This window comes from Lithobates pipiens, unplaced genomic scaffold (assembly GCF_037356315.1).
Source record: "Lithobates pipiens isolate NorthernLeopardFrog02 unplaced genomic scaffold, aLitPip1_a1.2 Scaffold_22, whole genome shotgun sequence".
NCBI lineage: Eukaryota > Metazoa > Chordata > Amphibia > Anura > Ranidae > Lithobates > Lithobates pipiens.
This window is the reverse complement of record NW_027507784.1, coordinates 325271337-325290233: the sequence shown is the minus strand read 5'-3', so window position 1 is coordinate 325290233 and position 18897 is coordinate 325271337. Positions and strand designations below refer to the sequence as shown.

The following is an 18897-nucleotide window of genomic DNA, read 5'->3' as shown; positions in this document are numbered from 1 at the left end:
AGAGATGCTGGGTGACAGTGAGAGAGAGATGCTGGGTGACAGTGAGAGAGAGATGCTGGGTGACAGTGAGAGAGAGAGATGCTGGGTGGGAGTGAGAGAGATGCTGGGTGGGAGTGAGAGAGAGATGCTGGGTGGGAGTGAGAGAGAGATGCTGGGTGGGAGTGAGAGAGAGATGCTGGGTGGGAGTGAGAGAGAGATGCTGGGTGACAGTGAGAGAGAGAGATGCTGGGTGACAGTGAGAGAGAGAGATGCTGGGTGACAGTGAGAGAGAGAGATGCTGGGTGACAGTGAGAGAGAGAGATGCTGGGTGGGAGTGAGAGAGATGCTGGGTGGGAGTGAGAGAGAGATGCTGGGTGGGAGTGAGAGAGAGATGCTGGGTGACAGTTAGAGAGAGATGCTGGGTGACAGTGAGAGAGAGATGCTGGGTGACAGTGAGAGAGAGATGCTGGGTGACAGTGAGAGAGAGATGCTGGGTGGGTTGTTGGGTGGGAGTGAGAGATATACTGGGTGGGAGTGAGAGAGATGCTGGGTGGGAGTGAAAGAGAGATGCTGGGTGGGAGTGAGAGAGAGATGCTGGGTGGGAGTGAGAGAGAGATGCTGGGTGGGAGTGAGAGAGAGATGCTGGGTGGGAGTGAGAGAGAGATGCTGGGTGGGTTGTTGGGTGGGAGTGAGAGATATGCTGGGTGGGAGTGAGAGAGATGCTGGGTGGGAGTGAAAGAGAGATGCTGGGTGGGAGTGAAAGAGAGATGCTGGGTGGGAGTGAAAGAGAGATGCTGGGTGGGTTGTTGGGTGGGAGTGAGAGATATGCTGGGTGGGAGTGAGAGAGATGCTGGGTGGGAGTGAGAGAGATGCTGGGTGGGAGTGAGAGAGATATGCTGGGTGGGAGTGAAAGAGAGATGCTGGGTGGGAGTGAAAAAGAGATGCTGGGTGGGAGTGAAAGAGAGATGCTGGGTGGGAGTGAAAGAGAGATGCTGGGTGGGAGTGAAAGAGAGATGCTGGGTGGGAGTGAAAGAGAGATGCTGGGTGGGAGTGAAAGAGAGATGCTGGGTGGGAGTGAAAGAGAGATGCTGGGTGGGTTGTTGGGTGGGAGTGAGAGATATGCTGGGTGGGAGTGAGAGAGATGCTGGGTGGGAGTGAGAGAGATGCTGGGTGGGAGTGAAAGAGAGATGCTGGGTGGGAGTGAAAGAGAGATGCTGGGTGGGAGTGAAAGAGAGATGCTGGGTGGGTTGTTGGGTGGGAGTGAGAGATATGCTGGGTGGGAGTGAGAGAGATGCTGGGTGGGAGTGAGAGAGAGATGCTGGGTGGGAGTGAGAGAGAGATGCTGGGTGGGAGTGAAAGAGAGATGCTGGGTGGGTTGTTGGGTGGGAGTGAGAGATATGCTGGGTGGGAGTGAGAGAGATGCTGGGTGGGAGTGAGAGAGAGATGCTGGGTGGGAGTGAGAGAGAGATGCTGGGTGGGAGTGAGAGAGAGATGCTGGGTGGGAGTGAGAGAGAGATGCTGGGTGGGAGTGAGAGAGAGATGCTGGGTGGGTTGTTGGGTGGGAGTGAGAGAGATGCTGGGTGGGTTGTTGGGTGGGAGTGAGAGAGATGCTGGGTGGGAGTGAGAGCGATGCTGGGTGGGAGTGAGAGAGATAGGATGGATGAGAGTATGCAGGATGGTGGGTGGTTTGTGGGCAGGCTGGTGGGTGGGAGTGGACAGGCTGGTTGTGGGAAGGCTGGTTGGTGGGAGTGGGCAGGCGGGTGGGTGCGAGTATGCAGGATGGTGGGTGGTTTGTGGGCAGGCTGGTGGGTGGGAGTGGGCAGGCGGGTGGTTGGGTGTGAGTATGCAGGATGGTGGGTGGGAGTAGGCAGACTGGTGGGTGGTTTATGGGCAGGCTAGTGGGTGGGAGTGGGCAGGCTGGTTGTGGGAAGGCTGGTGGGTGCGAGTAGGCAGGCTGGTGGGTGGGAGTGTGCAGGCTGGTGGGTGGGAGTGGGCAGGCGGGTGGGTGGGAGTGGGCAGGCGGGTGGGAGCGAGTATGCAGGATGGTGGGTGTGAGTAGGCAGGCTGGTGGGTGGGAGTAGGCAGGTGGGTTGTGTGTTAGGCCGGTGGGTGGGAGCAATTCTGCAGGATGGTGGGTGTGAGTAGGCAGGCTGGTGGGTGGTTTATGGGCAGGCTGGTGGGTGGGAGTGGGCAGGCTGGTGGGTGGGAAGGCTGGTGGGTGGGAGTAGGCAGGCTGGTGGGTGGGAGTGGGCAGGCTGGTGGGTGGGAGTGGGCAGGCGGGTGGGTGGGAGTGGGCAGGCGGGTGGGAGCGAGTATGCAGGATGGTGGGTGTGAGTAGGCAGGCTGGTGGGTGGGAGTAGGCAGGTGGGTTGTGTGTTAGGCCGGTGGGTGGGAGCAATTCTGCAGGATGGTGGGTGGGAGTAGGCAGGCTGGTGGGTGGTTTATGGGCAGGCTGGTGGGTGGGAGTGGGCAGGCTGGTGGGTGGGTTGTGGTTATGCAGGATGGTGGGTGGGAGTAGGCAGGTGGGTTGTGGGTTAGGCCGGTGGGTGGGAGCGAGTATGCAGGATGGTGGGGGGGAGTAGGCAGACTGGTGGGTGGTTTATGGGCAGGCTGGTGGGTGGGAGTGGGCAGGCTGGTTGTGGGAAGGCTGGTGGGTGGGAGTGGGCTGGCTGGTGGGTGGGTGCGATTAGGCAGGCTGGTGGGTGGGAGTGGGCAGGCTGGTGGGTGGGAGTGGGCAGGCGGGTGGGAGCGAGTATGCAGGATGGTGGGTGTGAGTAGGCAGGGTGGTGGGTGGGAGTAGGCAGGTGGGTTGTGTGTTAGGCCGGTGGGTGGGAGCAATTCTACAGGATGGTGGGTGGGAGTAGGCAGGCTGGTGGGTGGTTTATGGGCAGGCTGGTGGGTGGGAGTGGGCAGGCTGGTGGGTGGGAGTGGGCAGGCTGGTTGTGGGAAGGCTGGTGGGTGGGAGTGGGCAGGCGGGTGGGAGCGAGTATGCAGGATGGTGGGTGTGAGTAGGCAGGCTGGTGGGTGGGAGTAGGCAGGTGGGTTGTGTGTTAGGCCGGTGGGTGGGAGCAATTCTACAGGATGGTGGGTGGGAGTAGGCAGGCTGGTGGGTGGTTTATGGGCAGGCTGGTGGGTGGGAGTGGGCAGGCTGGTGGGTGGTAGTGGGCAGGCTGGTTGTGGGAAGGCTGGTGGGTGGGAGTGGGCAGGCTGGTGGGTGGGTGCGAGTAGGCAGGCTGGTGGGTGGGAGTGGGCAGGCTGGTGGGTGGGAGTGGGCAGGCTGGTGGGTGGGAGTGGGCAGGCGGGTGGGTGGGAGTGGGCAGGATGGTGGGTGTGAGTAGGCAGGCTGGTGGGTGGGAGTAGGCAGGTGGGTTGTGTGTTAGGCCGGTGGGTGGGAGCAATTCTGCAGGATGGTGGGTGGGAGTAGGCAGGCTGGTGGGTGGTTTATGGGCAGGCTGGTGGGTGGGAGTGGGCAGGCTGGTTGTGGGAAGGCTGGTGGGTGGGAGTGGGCAGGCTGGTTGTGGGAAGGCTGGTGGGTGGGAGTGGGCAGGCTGGTGGGTGGGTGCGAGTAGGCAGGCTGGTGGGTGGGAGTGGGCAGGCTGGTGGGTGGGAGTGGGCAGGCGGGTGGGTGGGAGTGGGCAGGCGGGTGGGAGCGAGTATGCAGGATGGTGGGTGTGAGTAGGCAGGCTGGTGGGTGGGAGTAGGCAGGTGGGTTGTGTGTTAGGCCGGTGGGTGGGAGCAATTCTGCAGGATGGTGGGTGGGAGTAGGCAGGCTGGTGGGTGGTTTATGGGCAGGCTGGTGGGTGGGAGTGGGCAGGCTGGTTGTGGGAAGGCTGGTGGGTGGGAGTGGGCAGGCTGGTGGGTGGGTGCGAGTAGGCAGGCTGGTGGGTGGTTTGAGGGAAGGATGGTGGGTGGGGAGTCGGTAGGCTGGCGGGTGGGAGTAGGCAGGATGGCGGCTGGGAGTAGGCAGGCTGGTAAATGGCAGTGGGCAGGATAGAAAAAATAAATAAATGTATAAATAAATTATTAAATAAATACCGTTCAATTGACGAAATTTCTTTTTTTTTCTCCAAAAATTCGACAGTCACAGAAGAGACTACTAAGAAAATTAATTCTGAAATATAAAATAAAATAAAAAAAAAATAAAAAAAAATATTATAAAATCAATAAATAAATAAATGAAAAAAAAAAATATTTCTTAACATTCAAACAGTAACATGGAATTGCATTTTTTTTTTTTTTATAATACAAAGGCAAGTAAATGTGATGCAATTAAATTAATTAAATGATATGGAGACTGAAAAAAAAAAAAATACCAAAAAATAAATAAATAAAAGATTAAAAAAATGAATACACCAGAATTAAAAAGATTTATTAATTACCTTTTGTAGTTGTAAGATTGCTGCTGCAGAATCGATAGTCGGTAGTTGGATAGATAAGTGGAGATAGTCGGTGGAGCCCCTCGACGCACGTCCTTCACCTATCCAGATCACTCAGCCTCTGCTAACAAAGGGATTCCCAAATCGAATATGGCACCAATTTACACATGCAATCGCGTCACTTCCGGTCTCGAAATAACGCGATTGTAGCCCTCGGTGATGCCCAAGGCATCCTGGGAAATGGTGTCATACTTCTCCCAGGAGCCTCAGCGAGCCGGGCTGCCGAGGGAAGTGACGTTCTTAGCCCGGGCAATGGAAGAGGCAGATTTCGTGGGACCACCTAGCAACCGCAAGAAATAGGTAAGTAAAAATTTTTTTATTATCCAATTAATTTTAAGAAGACCATTTGATGCACATACGAGTTAGGTTATATTTTTGGTGGCAACACCACTTTAAAGAGGGCCTTCAATATTTTTTTCATTTCTCCATCTATTTAATCTTCTTCCCTTGTTGTTTCAACATTGGATAGGATTTTTTTTTTCTGTTAGTAAATACTTTATAAAAACCCACTTCCTCTTTCTTGTCTGGTAATAAGCCTAGCTTAATGACATCATGCACAACTCTCTCTCATTAAAATTTTCCAGCAGGAGTGGGCAGGAGAATGAAGGAGGGATGAGTCACATGAGAGCCAAGGAGAGCTGCAGAGCTGGAGGGGGGCTGGATGAGGGTGGAGATAGGAGGAGACTGCAGAGATCCATGTGTATTCATTGAGAGAGAAGAAATGTGCATCAGTGGTGTGAGTTTGTGTGTCTGTATATTTACAGTATGTGTATGTGTGTGTCTGTGCCTCAGTATTTCTGTGTCTGTAAATCCACGAAGTGAACAGGCAGCAGCTTCAGCTGCCCACAGTTAAAATGGCTGCAGCCAGACTTAATGGAGGGAGATTTCTGCAGCACAGACAGGATGATGCTGCCCCCTCTAACGTCACTTGATGTCAGGAGGGGACACTCGGTTATGTCACTGGGTGGCCCCACCTTTGCCTATATAACAGCTGCCACAGCCAACAGACAGCAGTCTCCGGGAGTCTTCCCAATCGAATTGGAGCTTTTTTTTTTTTTTACTATTTTTTGGGTCTGTCGGGCAGTGTGATTGAAGATGGATGGACATCACGGGAGACTTTTTCTTAATAAAGGAATTGTCCAAAACGGTCTGTTATGGTTTTTACTTTTTGACACTTTTTTTGGTGAATGGGTAGGGGTACAATGTACCCGATACCCTTTCATATGGAGGGGGCAGGATCTCAGATTTGGATAAGCCTCCTGCCCACAGACCCTGACAACCAATGGCCAGGGTTGTTGGGAAGAGGCCCTTGTCCCCATCAACAGGGGACCCCAAAGCACCCTCCCCATGTTGAGGGCTAGCGGCCTGCTATGGTTCAGGAGGGGGGCGCTACTTGTTCAGATAAGGGTCTGGTATATATTTTGGGGGGACCCCACGCCAATTTTTTTTACATTTCGGTATGGAGTTCCCCTTAAAATCCATAGCAGAACCAAAGGGTCTGGTATGGATTTGGAGGGGGACCCCATGCATTTTTTCTTAATTTTAATTTTGTCATAGTGTTCCCCTTAACCACTTCAATGCACTGTATTATATATGCTGCACTGTGTATATAAATATATATATACATACACACACACACACACACTAGACTGCCTGCACTGTATATGTAGTCTACACTGGATACACTGTGTATATATCTACACACACACACACACACACACACACACACACACACACACACACACACACATAAATACACTAAACTGCCTGCATGCCACTAACTGACCAGCTTAATTTAGCTCAATCTCCAAGCATCACACTACATACAGCTGCCGTGTAAGCAGCCTTATATAGTGTGGGGCGTGGTCTTAGCCCCCTGAGCCATGAGTGGCCAAAGGCACCCTACCTTTGGCCAATTACAGCAGAGTGCGCTGTGATTGGCCAAAGCATGCAGGTCAGGTGCATGCTTTGGCTAATCAGCAGTTGTCAATGCACTGTGATCTCACAGTGCATTATGGGGCGCTCCGCAGTGTTCGAATTTGCCATGAATGCCCAATATTTTCGGTTTGTTTGTGAGCGAACATCGGGACCATCCTTACTGATCTTCTTGTAGCCTTCACCTTTCTTGTGTCAAAAAATTATTTTCTTTCTCAGGCCTTGAGACATTTCTCTGCCATGTGGTGCCATTGCTGACAGCATGAAATGGGAAGGGATTTTCTTTGGTAAGTAACGTCCTTTTATAATCAACTGTCTGCTGTTTATTGAATAAATTACACTCACCTGTAGGGATAAGCCAAACACCCCCTGGTTCGGTTTGCACCAGAACTTGCGAACAGGCAAAAAATTAATGTGAACACCGTTAAAGTCTATGGGACACGAACATGAACCATCAAAGGTGCTAATTTTAAAGGCTTATATGCAAGTTGTTGCCATAAAAAGTGTTTGGGGACCCGGCTTCTGCCCCAGAGGACATGTATCAATGCAAAAATTTTTTCAAAAACTGCAGTTTTTTCAGGAGCAGTGATTTTAATAATGCTTAAAGTGAAACAATAAAAATTAAATATGCACTACTTTACAGGCATACTAAGGACAACCTCCAGGTACGATATTTGAAGGAATATTTCCCATTTTTAGAACAATACCACAGCAAAATTAAATTTCTCAAGGAAAAAATATCATTTAAAACTGCTCGTGGCTGTAATGAATTGTCGGATCCTGGCAATATAGAATCATTGGAAAAAACAGCATGGATTCCCTGACCCAATCCATTACTGTGCCCTTTGGGTCTGGTATGAATATTGAGGGGAACCCCACACCAAAATGTAAAAAAAAAAAAAAATGCGTGAGGGTCCCCTCAAAATCAATACCAGGCCCTCAGGCCCCCCCTGAGCCATGCTCTCACAGCAGAGTGGGCTGTGATTGGCCAAAGCATGCAGGTCAGGTGCATGCTTTGGCCAATCAGCACCCAGTGCATTGACGGTCCTATGATGATGGTCTCACCGTTCAATATGGGGCTTTCTGCGGGCGCACAAATTTTCCACGAACATCCCATAATTTTTGGTATTTTGCCGAACAGGTGAACACCCGATGATCGGGCTCATCCCTACTCACCTGTAGTTGAACTCTTGTTCATTCGAATTTTGTGGTCTAAAATGTAGCTTTGCTATTAGGACTTCCATTGGGGTTGTAGGGGGATCAGACTCAAGGCAGGGACAAAGTCACAGTCTCTTTAGGAAACCACCATGTTTAATGCACAGGATATTTCCAAACAGAAGAAAAAAGGGCATCTTGTCTTCAAACAAAAATAAACTCCTGCTCTACTGAGCCTTACTGTGTCCGTAGTCTGACCAGTCCTTGGTTATGTAGTAAATGTCCTTCCAAACGCAAACACTTTGTATCTGAAGTTAGGGAAAATAAGCAGCCATGCTCCTAGTTGCCTCCTCACATGGAAAAAACTCACTCTCCCTCTGAGAGCTAGGACCAGCTGCCTTAATCAAGACCTGAAAAACGAAAACACCAAACTGTGGTCCACAGACTTGGGAGTCTGTCCCACCCAGAGCTCTATCAGACTCCCAATAAAACCAGCCCCGAAATGGACTCTACCAACACAGGGTAAAGAACTATCCTTCCTTACCCTGAAGTCTTTGCTGGTATTAGCTTAGATTATAAATCTAAGAATCCATGGAGGAACATATATCCCATCAATTACTTTTTCTGTCATTTTAACTTGTTTCACAGGCACCCCGCTACAGGGTGTATTCATTTTTTGCAACATGATCTTGAATGAATTTGTTAGGAAAAATATTTTTTGTATGTGCAAATTAACAAATCTTGGTTGCAATCAATGGCCCACATTTGTGGGGGTATTTTGTAGTATAGTGTCCAATAGAGAAAGTTGATTCTGAAAGGAAAGTCAAAGTTTTCTGACAAATCTGTTGGGGTGTAATCATTTATGTTGAGCATTGTATAGTGCACAGTACTAATAATAAAAACCCAGAGGGCTAAGTTACTAGAGAAAAGACTGTGAACAATTTCTTCCCTAAAGATTTATTTTTTTAATGAATGATGTCTTTCAAAGGTATACATTCTTTATAAATTCTCAGTTCAGTGGTTTAAGAATTGACTACTATTAGTCGAGATTTTCTGATCATCATACAGTGGGATACATCACAGATCTTTTTTATTTTTTAGTTTTTTTTTTTTTTGTTTACAGCTATTTAGCTTATTTTGCTATTTACAATGTTTCTTAAATCTAACTCATACCCATATAAACTCCCTCTGTATTTTACATTCTGATCAGAATTCAAGCCCAATATGTTATTTTTCACATAATAAGCAACTAAAGTCTAAATGTTTAACTGGAAATTATTTCTATTTGGCTTTGACAGTATTTATATCTGAAATATTGTACATACTTCATATTTGGCTTGGTCTTTTTATACATGCTTGACTTAACCCAAAGAAAAAAAGGTACATCTTAACAATAATACAAAATCTCTGTGCCAAAATTTGACATGTAATATCTGATATAACAGAAAGCAAAACTTAAGCATTGGGAAATATATTTTCCATTATCAGTCCATCCTACATTCATCAGATTAAATGTCAAGATATTTGGAGAATGTAATTATTGAGACATGCTTCTTGATATCAAAGTAAATTAACCATGACGATCCTGCATACAAGTAGAAATGGTTGTTGCATTATTGTATGCATGGTTGGGTTTTCTTATGTGATCAGCATTTTGTAATTTTTTTTATTAGAAGTTGATATAAATAATTATTACATGCTGCTAGCCTGTTTAAATAGACTGGCCTGTTTTGAACATATACCTGTATATTTTTTATTCTAAATGCTCCATTTTCAGAGCTAGCTTGAATATAAATCTTTATGTATATGGCAGCTACATATACCTCATATTAATAAGGAGTTTCTTGCTATTGGGGATGATTAAGCATCTTTCTTTAATTTTAGATTTATTGTTATATATGCAGGAGGAAAATATTTTTGTATGTTAGATAGTATTTTCTTTATAACGTCTTGGACACTCTATTGATCAGTGGATTGGGTCCATGAACTGTTTAGTGAATGTGACTTTGTTTAAAAACTAGGGTGTGCACCAGGGACCTACTAATTTGGTAAGTTTCTTGAAACTCAGTTAAAAATATAACAACAACAAAAAAATGACATTTACAATATATCTTATACATTTTGCTGGTAATTTTTATGCACTTTTTATGATGGCCAATGATTGTGGAATTACTTTTTTCATGGACAACCAAACATCTGCAAAGGAATTCCACATATTACCGTTTGCCATTTTATCTGAATTCACATCTGTGGTTACTGTCATATTTTTCTTCATATATCTGTTTGGTGTATTCATAAATGTAGTAATAATAATGCTGATACATGTTTCTAATCACTTACACACACCAATGTACCTGTTTCTCTGTAACCTCTCCATTCTTGACATTTGCTACACCACAGTCACTGTTCCTAAATTTCTGCACATGAGTATATCCAGGAATAACATAATATCCTACAGTCAGTGTTTCATGCAGATGTATTTTATTTTGTTAGCTGGAAGTACAGAGAATATGTTGATACTCACAATGGCATTTGATCGGTATGTTGCAATTTGTAACCCTTTATACTATAATATTATTCTTAATAAGAAATTTTGCACCTTACTAACTGCCAGCATCTGGTTTGTGGGCAGTTTTAATTCATTCATAATTACTTTTCAGGCATCAAAAATGACTTTTTGTCAGTCAAAGACCATCCACCAGTTCTTCTGTGATGGCAAAGCTCTGATGAACATTGCGTGTGCTGGTTTAAATAATTTTTATGCTGTTATATATTCAGAAATCTTCATATTTGGGTTTTGCACATTCTTTTGCATTCTGGTATCCTATGTAAAAATAATAAAAGTTATTCTACAGATTAAATCTAAAGAAGGATGTAAAAAAGCCTTCTCCACCTGTTCTTCCCACCTTACCGTCATCATAATATACTATACTACCGGTGTGTTTGCCTATATGATTCCAAAATATTTCAATATCCTGGAACAAGTCTGCACTGTCCTTTATACTGTAGTTACACCCATGATAAACCCTCTAATCTACAGTTTGAGAAATGATGATGTGAAAAAAACGTTGAAAAGTCTGTTAAAGCCTACAAAAGAGCTAATGTTAAACAATAAATAGCCATGCTAAATATCCATGTATATGAAGTGTTTTATGTGCAAAAAAGTTTGTAAAGTGATGTTACATACTCTTGTCATTAATTTACCTAAACACCAACCTGTAACATTCACAGAACAGTGATATGTGTCATCACAAAGTGTGACATTGAGAAAGGAGGGAACCAATTAAATGATGACATAATAAACACCATAGTGGTGTGGGTCGGCGTACCCCAAGCTACCACCAAATGCAAACTAAGGGGAAGAGAGCCCAAATGACAAAAAATGGGTACTAAATGCAACCACAAGATTATACTGCTATAAAAATGATATGCTTTATTAGGGACTACAAATGTGGAAAAAATTTGCAAACGCAAAGTAGACACCCCCACCCACCACTAAAAAGGGCAACGTTGTCAATATTAAAATATAAAGAGTCTGGACTCTTATTTTAGGTCACTAAAGCTTTATACCCACCAGCAGCATTCCAAGGCTCACAATAGAGCATAAATGAATATTACAAAGAATGGGGGGGGGGGGACGCATGCGCGGAGTCTCCTAAGATGGCCATGTGAGCCCGAAATAGCAGGGGAAGGTCTCCCTTACGGGTCTGGTTCACGGCCCCTGATAGGATGGACAGGAGGCACGGGAGCGCAGACGGGTATGAGAGCCTGGCGGGTTACATGCTGAAGGAGGGATCCGACGGCTGGGTTCAGACAGGTAGACAGACTCTCACAGCTGGATGCAGGAGCAGATGCAAGCAGAAGGTGGTGAGCAGGTCCAGCCACAGGCACAGATGACAGCAGGCAGATAGTGCAGAAAAGGGATAAGCAAGTTCGAGTCCGGGTCACAAGCAGGGTTGGCAACTGGCGGGCAGCGTGGTACAAAGGAGCAGGCAGATGCGAGGTCAGAGACAGGCCGAGGTCAAAGGCAGGCAGCAGACAGGAAAATCCAAGGGACGAGCCGGGTAAACAGAGGTTCAGGAACACAAGCAAAGTCACAGGTAACAGGGCACAGGAAGCTGCAGATCGGACAGCACCGAGCACACCACGGGGGAACACTTAAGTAGGCCGATTGGCGCCAACACGCACCGACGCGCGCCCGCACAGCCGTGCGCCCAGCAGCACCAGCGCGCACCAGCACACACCGACGCCCCTCAGCATGCCCAGTGACACGTCCGCTACGGGCAACACTCTGACAGTGCCCCCGCCTCAAGGGCCAATCTATCCAAGTGGGCACTTTTAAAAGCACTGAGCAGTTCCTCTGCATGTAAATTGCTTTCAGGTTCCCAGGAGTTATCTTCCAGACCGTACCCCTTCCACTTGATTAAATACTGAATCTGGTTACCCCTCCTTCTACAGTCCAGTATCGCTTCCACTTCGAATTCCTCTTCATTATTAACGATTACGGGTTTAGGTGGGCCCGAGTTCCGGCCAGTGAAAGGATTAGGAGTAACAGGTTTTAACAAAGATACATGGAAGACTGGATGAATCTTTAGGTAACTGGGTAATGCCGCGTACACACGAGCGGACTGTATGGCGTACTTAGTCCGTCATACAATCCGACGGACAGTCCGTCATACTTTCGACTGAACGGACTTGACCACACACGGATACCCAAACAGTCCGTCGAAAGCTTGCGCGATGACGTGTACAGCACGTACGACGGGACTAGAAATAGGAAGTCCAATACACAGCAAAGCACCCTTCCGCCGTGTAAATCCTTTCTGGGCATGCGCCATTCTTAGTCCGTCGAACTAGCCTACTGACGAGCGGATTGTCCGCTGAAACCAAAGTACGACGGACAGAATTTAGAAAAATCCGAAATACTTAGTACGCCAGACTGCACGCTGAAAAAGTCCGCTGAAGCCCACACACGAGCGGACTGTCCGCTGAAATGTGTTTCGACGGACTAAGTACGCCATACAGTCCGCCTGTGTGTACGCGGCATAAGTCCAACTCATAAGTAACATCGTTAATTTTCCTCCTGACTGCAAAGGGACCCAAAAACTTAGGACCCAGCTTCCTTGAGGGACAAGCCATCTTCAGATTAGCCATAGAAAGCCAGACCTGATTGCCCGGTACAAGGATGAGTTCTCCTCGTTTCTTCCTATCAAACATCCTCTTGTTATAATCCTGGGTCTTGGCCATAGCCTCCTGTAGCAATTTGTTGTTGGTCATGAAAAAGTCAATTGTCTCTGAAACTGCAGGAATGGCACACTCAGGAACCGAACCGGGCAAGAAGGATGGATGGTAACCATAATTTGCGAAGAAAGGCGTCCGTTTGATAGCAGAATGCAATGAGTTATTATAGGCAAATTCAGCTAGAGGCAGAAGAGAGACCCAGTCGTCTTGTGAGAAGGCAGAGAAACAGCGGAGGTATTGTTCCAAGGTCTGATTAGTCCTCTCCGTCTGCCCATTCGTCTGGGGATGATAGGCAGAAGAAAAAGCCAACTCAATCTCAAGGGAACTGCACAGAGCCTTCCAAAACTTGGAGGTAAATTGGACACCCCGGTCGGATACAATGCTTGAGGGAACTCCATGCAACCTCACCACTTCTTTAATGAACACCTTTGCAGTTTCAAGGGCCGCAGGTGTGCCTTTCATGGGCAGAAAATGGGCCATCTTAGACAGTCTGTCGACCACCACAAAGATGGTAAAGAAAACCTTCCGCCAGGGGCAACTCCACGATGAAATCCATTGAAATCATCTTCCAAGGTCTTTCTGGAACTGGCAAGGGTCTTAGTAGACCCCAGGATCTTGTCCGGCTAGTCTTGTTCCGGGCACAGGTGGTGCAGGACTCTACGTACTTCTTGCAATCACTACTTAGCTGCGGCCACCAGAATGCACGCTGCACCAAGTCCGCCCTCTTCAAAGTGCCAAAGTGGCCGGCAAGTTTGTGGTCGTGGCAGAGCTCCAGAACAGCCATCCTCACATCATCCGGGACTAGAATTTTGTCCCTGTACCGGAACGTGCCATCTTGTGTCCTCACAACATTCTCAACCGGCGGGGACCACCCCACAGAAGCTTGTCTAATCCGAGACAGGAGGTCCCCCTGAAGAAGCAAAAAATTTCCAGCAGGGAGGATGGTATCTGGAAGCAAGGTATCCTGGGAGTTATGAAACATGCGGGAGAGGGCATCTGGCTTGATGTTCTTGGAGCCGGGTCTGTACGTGATGTGGAAGTGGAATCTGGAGAAGAACAGTGCCCACCTCGCCTGCCGTGGTTTCAATCTCTTAGCCGTTCTCAGATACTCCAGATTCTTATGGTCGGTATAGACCAGGATTGGATGTGCAGCACCCTCCAGTAAGTAACGCCACTCCTCCAAAGCTGCCTTTATAGCCAGTAGTTTCCTGTCCCTCACATCGTAATTTCTCTCCGCTGCGGAGAGCTTGCGAGAGTAAAAGGCCACAGGGAAGAGAAGGGCCTTGGCACCTTGTCGTTGGGAGAGTACAGCCCCTACCACGATTTCCGAAGCGTCCACCTCAAGGACAAAAGGCAGGGCAGGATCCGGGTGCTTTAGGATGGAAGCAGAAGTAAAAAGTTCCTTCAGTTTCTGGAAAGCAACTTGGGCCTTAGGGGACCAACAGAAATGGTTTCCTTGCTTGGTTAATTCAGTGATGGGGGCGATTATAGCAGAGAAGCCCCTAATGAACTTCCGATAAAAATTGGCAAAGCCAATAAAACGCTGGACACCCCTTTTATCGGTAGGAGTGGGCCAATCCAGAATAGCAGACACTTTCCGAGGATCCATCTTGATACCATCAAGAGCGATAACCAGGCCAAGGAACTGTATGCTTTGGAGCTCAAATTCGCACTTTTCCAACTTGGCGTAAAGTCTATGATGCCTAAGGCGGGTCAACACATTTCAGACGTGCCTGCGATGGTCAGAGACTGAGGAAGAGAAGATTAGGATGTCATCCAGGTAAACGATAACATATAAATCTAACAGGTCAAGGAAGACGTCGTTTATAAAGTGTTGGAAAGTGGCGGGTGCATTACACAGACCAAAGGGCATAACAAGGTATTCGAAGTGCCCTAACCGCGTACGGAAGGCAATTTTCCACTCGTCCCCCTCACGAATGCAGATCAAGTTGTAGGCACCGCGGAGGTCTAACTTGGTGAACACAATAGCGGATCCCAGTCTTTGGAAGAGTTCAGGCACTAAGGGTAGCGGGTAGCGATTTTTGATGGTAATTTTATTTAGCTCCCAATAATCAATACAAGGTCGAAGAAAGTGGTCTTTTTTTTCAACGAAAAAGATGCCGGCCCCAGCTGGGGAAGTAGATGGGCGATTGAAGCCTTTCTTGAGGTTTTCATCCAAATAGCCCTTCAGAGTTTCCAGCTCTTGCTCAGTTAACGGAAAAATTCTTCCAAAAGGGACCTCAGTTCCGGGTAGAAGCTCTATCGGACAGTCGTAAGATCTGTGCGGGGGTAAGGTTTCTGCTCCTTTCTTGCTAAACACATCCGCAAAATCCCGATAGGGCTCAGGAATTGCTTGAGGTGACTCAGGATCAGAGTCCAGACTGAGAAGCTGAGTGGACGTGGAAGGGACTTCAAGAAAGCAGTGCTGTTGGCAGTAGCCGGAAAGAAACTCGACCCTCCCTGTGGCCCAGTCGATGTAGGGGTTGTGGGCTTGTAGCCAGGGCATTCCCAAGATAATGAGAAAAAGAGGGGAAGAGATGGCGTCCAAACAAAGGAGTTCACGATGGTTAGGACCCATGGTGGCCAGCAAGGGGATGGTTTCCTGGGTGACAGGACCAGAACTTAGGATGGAGCCATCGGCAAGGTGCACCGCCAGGCTCTGGGACTTCGGTCAGAGGGGAATGAGGTGATTGGCAGCAAATGTCAGGCTCTGGAATCAATTATGACTGGAACTGGGATATCCTTGTCGGGAAGCTGTAGAACGACAGAGAGAGCAAGGTGAGAAGTAGGGATGAGCTTCGAGTTCGAGTCGAACTCATGTTCTACTCGAACATTGCCTGTTCGCCTGTTCAGCGAACAGTGAACAATTTGGGCTGTTCGCAGCAAATTCGAAAAGCCGGAACACCCTATACAAGTCTATGGGAGAAATCTAAAGTGCTCATTTTAAAGGGTAATATGCAGGTTACTGTCCTAAAAAGTGTTTGGGGACCAGGGTCCTGCCCCAGGGGACATGGATCAATGCAAAAAAAAGTTTTAAAAACTGCCGTTTTTTCAGGAGCAGTGATTTTAATAATGATTAAAGTGAAACAATAAAAGTGTAATATTCCTTTAAATTTCGTAGCTGGGGGGTATCTATAGTATGCCTGTGAAGGGGCGCATGTTTCTGGTGCTTAGAACTGTCCCTGCACAAAGTGTCATTTGTGCAGGAAAAAAAGTCTTTTAAAATCACTTGCGGCTAAATTGTCGGGTCTCCGTAATACAGAGAACACTCAATGAGTGTTCTCTGTATTAGCGGACAATTCATTCATTCATTGATTAAAAAAAAAAAAGCGTGGGGGTTCCCCTAAATTCAATTACCAGGCCCTTCAGGTCTGACATGGATATTAAGGGGAACCCCGTGTCAAATTAAAAAAAAATTGACGTGGTGGTCCCCCTAAATATCCATACCAGACCCTTCAGGTCTGATATGGATATTAAGGGGAACCCCGCATCAAATTTTTTTAAAAAATTGACGTGGGGGTCCCCCTAAAAATCCATATCAGACCCTTTATCCAAGCACGCAACCTGGCAGGCCGCAGGAAAAGAGGGGGGGGGAGAGAGCGGCCCCCCTACCTCCTGAACCGTACCAGGCCACATACCCTCAACATTGGGAGGATGCTTTGGGGGTCTGTGACCCCTCAAAGCACCTTGTCCCCATGTTGATGAGGACAAGGGCCTCATCCTCATAACCCTGGCCGTTGGTTGTGAGGGTCTGCGGGCGGGGGGGTTTATCAGAATCTGGAAGCCCCCTTTAACAAGGGGACCCCCAGATCCCGGCCCCCCCTGTTTGAAATGGTAAGGGGTACAAAAGTACCCCTACCATTTCATAAAGAAAGTGTCAAAATGGTTAAATAAGCGACCGCGCAACAGGATGGCCGCGTTCTAAGAGAGCTCCGCTCTGCACTCGGGGATTAACACCTCATTCGCCCGCTACACATCGGATACAACCGCGGGAATAACCGATCCGGACTCTGGAGACACCCGCCGTCCGAAACAATATGCCGCGGAAGTCTCAGAAACCACCGACCGAGATGAAATTGCCGGATTTTTACCCGGCCATCGACCGCGGGCCACGGAAAGATGGCGGAGGGAGACAACACACGTCGCAACTCCCACAGCCTCTAGTAGCCACAGAACTACAGGCAAGAGCGGAAGACGCAGCGCAAATGGAGGAAGACGCTGATACTCAGACCTCTGACTCTGATTCCCCGAACTCATCACCATCAACCAGAAGCCCTGTGAAGTCAAAGCCCAGGATGGAACCTTCCACACACCCGCAGGCCTGTATAACGGACCGGGATACGGAGGTGAGTGGACCACTTAGTGGCCGATCAGCCCCTCACTATGCACAGGACCCTATTGCACAGTTCCCAACTACAGGGCAGCCCATATCTGACACCACGCTTAAAGAGCTGTTAATGTTGCTGAGGTCCTCCTTACAAACAGACATGATGACATGTCTACGACAATGAAAAGCAGAAATAAATGAATTAGGTGAGAGAGTGCAACAAGTGGAGTCCAAAATGGGGGATTTCACCTCGTCATTCAATACACTAGTGGACTCACATTCGGTGCATCACGAAGCGATCGATAAACTCCAAAAGAAAATGGCGGACCTTGAGGATCGTTCTCATAGGAACAATTTAAAACTGCGTGGGGTCCCCGAGGTGATAGCAGCACAACAACTCCTGCCCTACGCCCAAGACCTCTTCCGCACCCTAGTTCCATCACTAACTCCACTGGATCTGACGATTGACAGAATCCACAGGGTCCCAAAACCATCCTTCCTACCTCAAGAGATACCCCGAGACGTTCTACTTCGACTCCACTTCTTTACCACCAAAGAAAAATATTGGAGACACTACGTAAAGGAGACAATGTCCCAGAAGCAATTTCTAACCTCAAGATTCTGCCTGACTTGTCACAATATACCTTACAACTACGCCGCAACATGGCCACGTTAACAAAAGCCATGAGAAACCACAAGATTTTATACAAGTGGAAATATCCCGCCACCTTGCAAACATCCTACAATGGTTCCACACACATTATTCGCTCTCTGGAAGAAGGGCTCATCCTCTTGAGACAATGGCAGATAGTGATTCCTGATTCAACCATTTCTGCTCATCAACAGACGGGACGCCTACCAACCAAGCTTCAAGATGAATGGCAAGTAGTTCAGCCAAGGAGATCGAAAACTCGTCGTACTTGAAGGCTCACAAAGTCTCTCTCTACCATAAGATTTCATCATGACTCCCCGAGTGTATCTGGTACCTGTCATCGTACCATTACCCCCTCACATTGGGCATCTCGATGCCCGGCCTATGGATGCCTAACTTTTTACTACAGCTTTACTGTTTTGCTTTTCGTTTTTTTAAGTTTTTTTTTTCTTGTTCTTTGCCAAGCTTTACGCTTACAAATCACTGTCTCTTGGAGCGTAACCTCGTGTGACCACTCACAGCAGAAACTATTTCTATGCATGTTGTCCCCATCTGCTCATTTCATTAAGGGAACTTTACATGTGTCCACCATTTTTTTGGTCGTTGATGTATGTTTTCTGAGCACCTGCTCGGAACTTGTGTTAACATGCTACGTACTGTACACCCCTAGTCCTGTTCTCAGATCTGAACTTCTCCAACGCTCTTCCTTAGAAATTAATGCTCATCCGAGCCCTTGGGAAATCAATCACATCCTGACATTACAGATTCCCTCAAGCGACAAATCACATCACTTTCAACTACAGGGCTATGAATATTAATATCCTGTCACTTAATGCAAGGGGTCTCAACCATCCCGCTAAGAGGAGATCTCTATGGCAAGAAGCGTCGAGATTGAAAGTGGACATATTAGCGGTACAGGAAACGCATTTTCACAAACTGGCCACGCCTATTTGTACCCACAAGAACTTTCCATTTATAGTGCACTCTTCCATTGCAGCAAAAAAGAGAGGAGTAATGGTCGCTGTAAGAGACTCCGTTGATTTTGAACTCAATGACTCATTTATAGATTCTGATGGTAGGTTTATTATTCTTGTATGCAAGGTGAACAAAATTCCTATTACTTTTGTCTGTATCTATGCCCTTAACTCGCACCAGCTACGGTTCATGAAGAA

At 47.5% G+C, this 18897-nt stretch overlaps 1 protein-coding gene across 1 annotated transcript; it reads left to right on the top strand.

Annotated features, from left to right (window-relative positions):
* The first annotated feature begins 8344 nt into the window (after positions 1-8344).
* Positions 8345-10624, top strand: LOC143925751 (olfactory receptor 1-like). Its single transcript, XM_077450200.1, has one exon. The coding sequence runs from the start codon at positions 9599-9601 to the stop codon at positions 10622-10624; it is 1026 nt and encodes a 341-aa protein (XP_077306326.1). The 5' UTR covers positions 8345-9598.
* The last annotated feature ends 8273 nt before the right edge of the window (positions 10625-18897 follow it).

Coding starts and splice junctions, on each gene's coding strand:
- LOC143925751 (XM_077450200.1), top strand. CDS start 9,599: ATGACATTTACAATATATCTTATACATTTTGCTGGTAATTTTTATGCA.